The sequence below is a fragment of the Chlorella variabilis genome, assembly GCF_000147415.1.
Source record: "Chlorella variabilis unplaced genomic scaffold CHLNCscaffold_4, whole genome shotgun sequence".
In the NCBI taxonomy this organism is placed as follows: Eukaryota; Viridiplantae; Chlorophyta; class Trebouxiophyceae; order Chlorellales; family Chlorellaceae; genus Chlorella; species Chlorella variabilis.
In genome coordinates this window covers 1,894,591-1,898,466 of record NW_005435084.1, presented here as the reverse complement: position 1 = coordinate 1,898,466, position 3,876 = coordinate 1,894,591, and the positions used below count along the sequence as shown (strand labels likewise).

The 3,876-nt window shown below is 71.6% G+C and overlaps 2 protein-coding genes across 2 annotated transcripts in view; one reads left to right on the top strand and one right to left on the bottom strand.

Moving 5' to 3' along the window:
* The window catches only part of CHLNCDRAFT_30164 (hypothetical protein), a gene marked incomplete at its 3' end in the record, with an annotated part of 2,932 nt that extends 1,757 nt beyond the window's left edge, over positions 1–1,175 (top strand). Inside the window, exons 6-8 of the mRNA XM_005850364.1 lie at positions 261–338; positions 520–637; positions 803–1,175. Of these exons, the coding sequence (XP_005850426.1) occupies positions 261–338; positions 520–637; positions 803–1,173 (567 nt within the window). The remainder of the gene's footprint in view (positions 1–260; positions 339–519; positions 638–802) is intronic.
* Positions 1,176–1,424: 249 nt separating this feature from the next.
* Positions 1,425–3,876, bottom strand: part of CHLNCDRAFT_50770 (hypothetical protein) — a gene marked incomplete at both ends in the record, with an annotated part of 6,834 nt that continues 4,382 nt past the window's right edge. The window contains 9 exons of the mRNA XM_005850110.1: positions 1,425–1,471; positions 1,837–1,952; positions 2,101–2,249; positions 2,480–2,584; positions 2,719–2,843; positions 3,000–3,060; positions 3,213–3,322; positions 3,510–3,618; positions 3,763–3,844. Of these exons, the coding sequence (XP_005850172.1) occupies positions 1,425–1,471; positions 1,837–1,952; positions 2,101–2,249; positions 2,480–2,584; positions 2,719–2,843; positions 3,000–3,060; positions 3,213–3,322; positions 3,510–3,618; positions 3,763–3,844 (904 nt within the window). The remainder of the gene's footprint in view (positions 1,472–1,836; positions 1,953–2,100; positions 2,250–2,479; positions 2,585–2,718; positions 2,844–2,999; positions 3,061–3,212; positions 3,323–3,509; positions 3,619–3,762; positions 3,845–3,876) is intronic.

Below are 3,876 nucleotides of genomic sequence, written 5' to 3'. Positions count from 1 at the left end.
CATCGACCTCGTCGACGCCGCCTCGCAGACGGGGGGTTACGTGGTGCGCGCGCGGCCGCAGCCCCCGCCGCGCCTGCGCCGCGCCTGCGTGCGCTTGCCTGTGTGTGCGTGGTGGTGGCGGGGGGTGTGAGCCCGACCCGCGGCTGTGCTGCGGGGGCCGGGCGCAGCCGCGCTGTGGCTGGAGGGAGGGTGGCCGCTCGCCTCCCCCGGCCCACTCACGCGTCCGTCACGCCGCCCCGCCCGCGCCGCCCCCCCTCCAGGTCTACTCCACCTGCTCCATGATGGTGGAGGAGAACGAGAATGTGGTGAACTATGCGCTGAAGAGGAGGGACGTCAAGGTGGGTGGCATGACCGCTTGTATTGTGTGGCACGTGTGGTGTGTGGTGGGAAGCGTGTGTGGGCTGTTAGACGGAGGGCGCTGAGTAGCTGATTGTGAGTGGAGGCCCGGCTGCGATGCGCCTGCGCCCCACCCGGCGCCGCGCCCTGCTCCGCACGCTGCGCGTGCTGTGCCCGCTGCAGGTGGTGCCGTGCGGGCTGGAGTTTGGGCGCCCAGGCTTCATCCGCTTCCGTGACTTCCGCTTCCACCCCTCCCTGGCTGAGGCGCGCCGCTTCTACCCGCACGCACACAACCTGGACGGTGGGTGGCCGCTGCCGCTGCCGCTGCCGCTGCAGGGGCAGGGGCGGCCCGTGCTGGCCAGGCCTGCACCCCGCCTGCTGCATGCTGGAGCTCGGGGGGCCAGCCATCTCCCGGCCACAACCTGCTCTGCGCCCCCCCGCCCCACCGGCCGCTCCCGCTGTGCAGGATTCTTTGTGTGCAAGCTGAAGAAGATGAGCAACAAAGTGAAGGGCACGGATGGGGAGGAGAGTGAGGAGGAGGAGAAGGAGGAGGAGGCGGCGGAGGCAGGCAAGCAGCAGGGCAAGCGGCAGCGGCAGCGCGGCAAGCAGCAGCCCGCTGCCGCGGCCGGCGGCGGCGATAGCGGCAGCGAGGAGGAGGAGCAGCAGCAGCAGCAGCCTGCGGCACATGGCAAGCCGGCCCCTAAGAAGGGGCAGCAGGCGCCGCCGGCGCCGCCGGCGCAGGCAGCGCAGGCACCCGCCGCACGCAAGGAGCGCGGTATCGTGAAGCGGGCTCGGGAGGAGCTGATGGCTGAGCAGGCAGCTAAGAAGGAGCAGCAGCAGGCGGCCGCCGCCGCAGCTGCAGCTGCGCAAGCGGCAGCAGGCAAGCAGGCGAAGAAGAAGCCGGCAGGCGGGGCAGGCAAGCCTGCCGCCAAGAAGCAGCAGCAGCAGCAGCAGCAGCAGAGGAAGCAGCGGAAGTGAGCACTGCCAGGCCCCTTTTCTTTTGCACCTGTTGGAGTTGGCTATGAACGCTCCCAGCGCTGGAAGTGTTAAGATCATACAAGGAGCATGTAAGGAGCATCAGCATTTTGTCAAGGATGAAGGGGGCTCAGTATCGTCAGCTGCTTGGTATTGTCAACTGCGGCGGTGCCAAAGGCGCTCCAACTCACGAGGAGAAAAGGTGCAAAGTGAATCAGGGGGATAAATGAGGACGCAGAAAGAACGAATTGGCAGTTGGTGGTAGTACACTCGGGCGGGCAAGAAAAAAGGGCGCGGTGCTATTCGTACACTGAACTAAAGCTACAATTTGGACGCCAGCAGCTGTCATCAGTCATGGTTGGGTCGGCTGCTGCCGGTCCCATGCATCAGAAAGCATCGGATCGGGCGCAAGCTGCCCTCCCACCAGGCCGGCCTGTCCGCCGCCGGTCGCGGCAGTGCGCCGCTGGGTCAGGGAGCTGCCCGTGATGTGGCCCCCGCCAGCAGCGGCCGCTCCCTCCGCCTCACTTCCAAGCTGTGCTGGCTCGTGGTCCTGCTGGTCCTGCTGCTTGTCCAGCTGCTGCTGCTGCTGCTGCTGCTGCTGCTGGCTGGGCTGGTCTTGCTCCGCGACCACAACCAGCAGCCTGCACATGCCCGTTGTAAAGCCAAGCGAGCGCATCAGGCCCTTGCACGCAGGTTGGCCCCCCGCTCTGCCACGCCCCCCCAGGTGCTCCCAAACCCGCGCACACTGCCCCTGGCATGCCTCGCGGGCTGCGCCCCGCTGCCACCCACCTGGCCGTCACAATGAGCCACTTGGCCACCACCGCCAGCACCATGAGCGGCGCCAGGGCGGCGGCCCGCAGCCGCTGCTTGGCGCGCCGCCAGGCCCGCCCCGCCCGCAGCTCCAGCGTGAGGCGGTGCCGCACCACGCTGTCGCACATCTGCACCCGGCAGCACAGCGCCCGGGGGCAGCACGGAAAGCCCGCTCAGCACACATGACCACCACCATCACCATCACTGCCACCACCACCATCACTAGCACTGGCTGGGGACCGGTGGCCCGCCCGCATGGCTGCCCAGCAGCAGCCGAGAGCGGAGCCCGCATGCCGGCCAGCAGCAAGCAGCCCCGGCGCCCCGGCCGCCGCCCCTCCCGCGCAGCGGTCGAGCGCACGTGCAGGCAGAACTTGGCCACCGCCTGCGCCGACTTGGCCGCCTTGACGGCGCTGCTCCTCACCACCTCCAGCGCATCCACGGGCAGCACGTACAGCCACACCGCCTGCGCAGCAACACAGCACACGAGGGCGCCACGTGAGCGCCAGCCAGCCGCCGCGGCCGCCGCCGCCGCCGCTGCCGCTGCTGCGCTGCCGCCAGCGGGGGCCAGACAGCGGGCCTGTGCGAAACCTTGCTCACCTGGCTGGCCACCGCCTGGGACGTGGCGCCGCCCGCGGCGCGCCCGGCGCTCACGGCGCCCGCCAGCGCGGCGCCGCCCGCCGCGATGCCGGCGCCCGCCTCCGCCAGCACCCTCCACACCGCCACTGCAGCCCAGCGGCGGGTGGCGGCGCAACGAATGAGTGCTCCAGGCAGGCCGGCAAAGCAGCAGGCGCAGGCAGCTCCTGGAAGCAAGGGGTTGGGAGGGCCGCACAGGCGCCAGCACAGGCTGCGCAGCGCGGCCGCCCGCTGCCTGCCCTCACTTGATGCCGCCCCCAGCTGCTGGAAGCTGCCACCCAGCCACAGCAGCGGCCCCTGCAGGGCCTGCAGGGGCAGAGCGGGGCACAGGGCAGCAGGTGGTGAGGGCGCAGGTGCGTGGGACACGCCCACAGGCTGCTAGCCACGGCCACGGCGAGCAGCGCGCTGCCGCACCGGCCCAGGCACGGCAGCCCCGCCGCAGCAGGCAGGCCGCGCACCTGCGCCAGCGGCAGGAGCGCGGCACCCAGCGCTGCCCAGCACTGCAGCAGCAGGGCGGCCGCTGGGGCCAGGCCCGCCTGGGCGACGGCTGCCAGCGTGAGGCCCGCGGCTGCAGGGCGGGGCGGGGGAAGGGCAGGAGGGCAGGCTGGGAGGGCAGGTTGCGGGGGCCGCCATTGTTGCAGGGGCAGCGTGCCAGGGAGTGCCCAGCGTTGAGGGGATGGACTGCAGCGGGCGGCAGGGCGATGCCACACCAGCCAGGCACAGGCGCAGGCGCAGGCGCAGCCCTGCCCTCGCACCTGCCAGCGCCTGCCAGGCCTGGCCGCCCGCCAGCGCCAGCGCCTGCCCCACCACGGCGGCGGGCGGGCCCAGTGCATCCGCCACCGGCCGCAGCGCCGCCCTGGACACCTGCGGCGGTAGCGGCGTGGGCGCGGGGTGGTGGGCGCGTGCCGTGCGCTCAGCACACCTCCCGCACAGGCAGCACACGGCGAGGCTGGCCGCTGCGCCTGCCCACGCCTGCTGGCCGGGGTCGGGGTCGGCCTGGGCGCTCACCCTGGCAAAGTTGTGGGCCCAGCGCATGACCCACACAAACGACTCGCTCCTGCCAAACAGGTAGGTCAGCAGGATGGACAGCCTGCGGGCGGGGCGGTGGCAGGCCAGAGGACA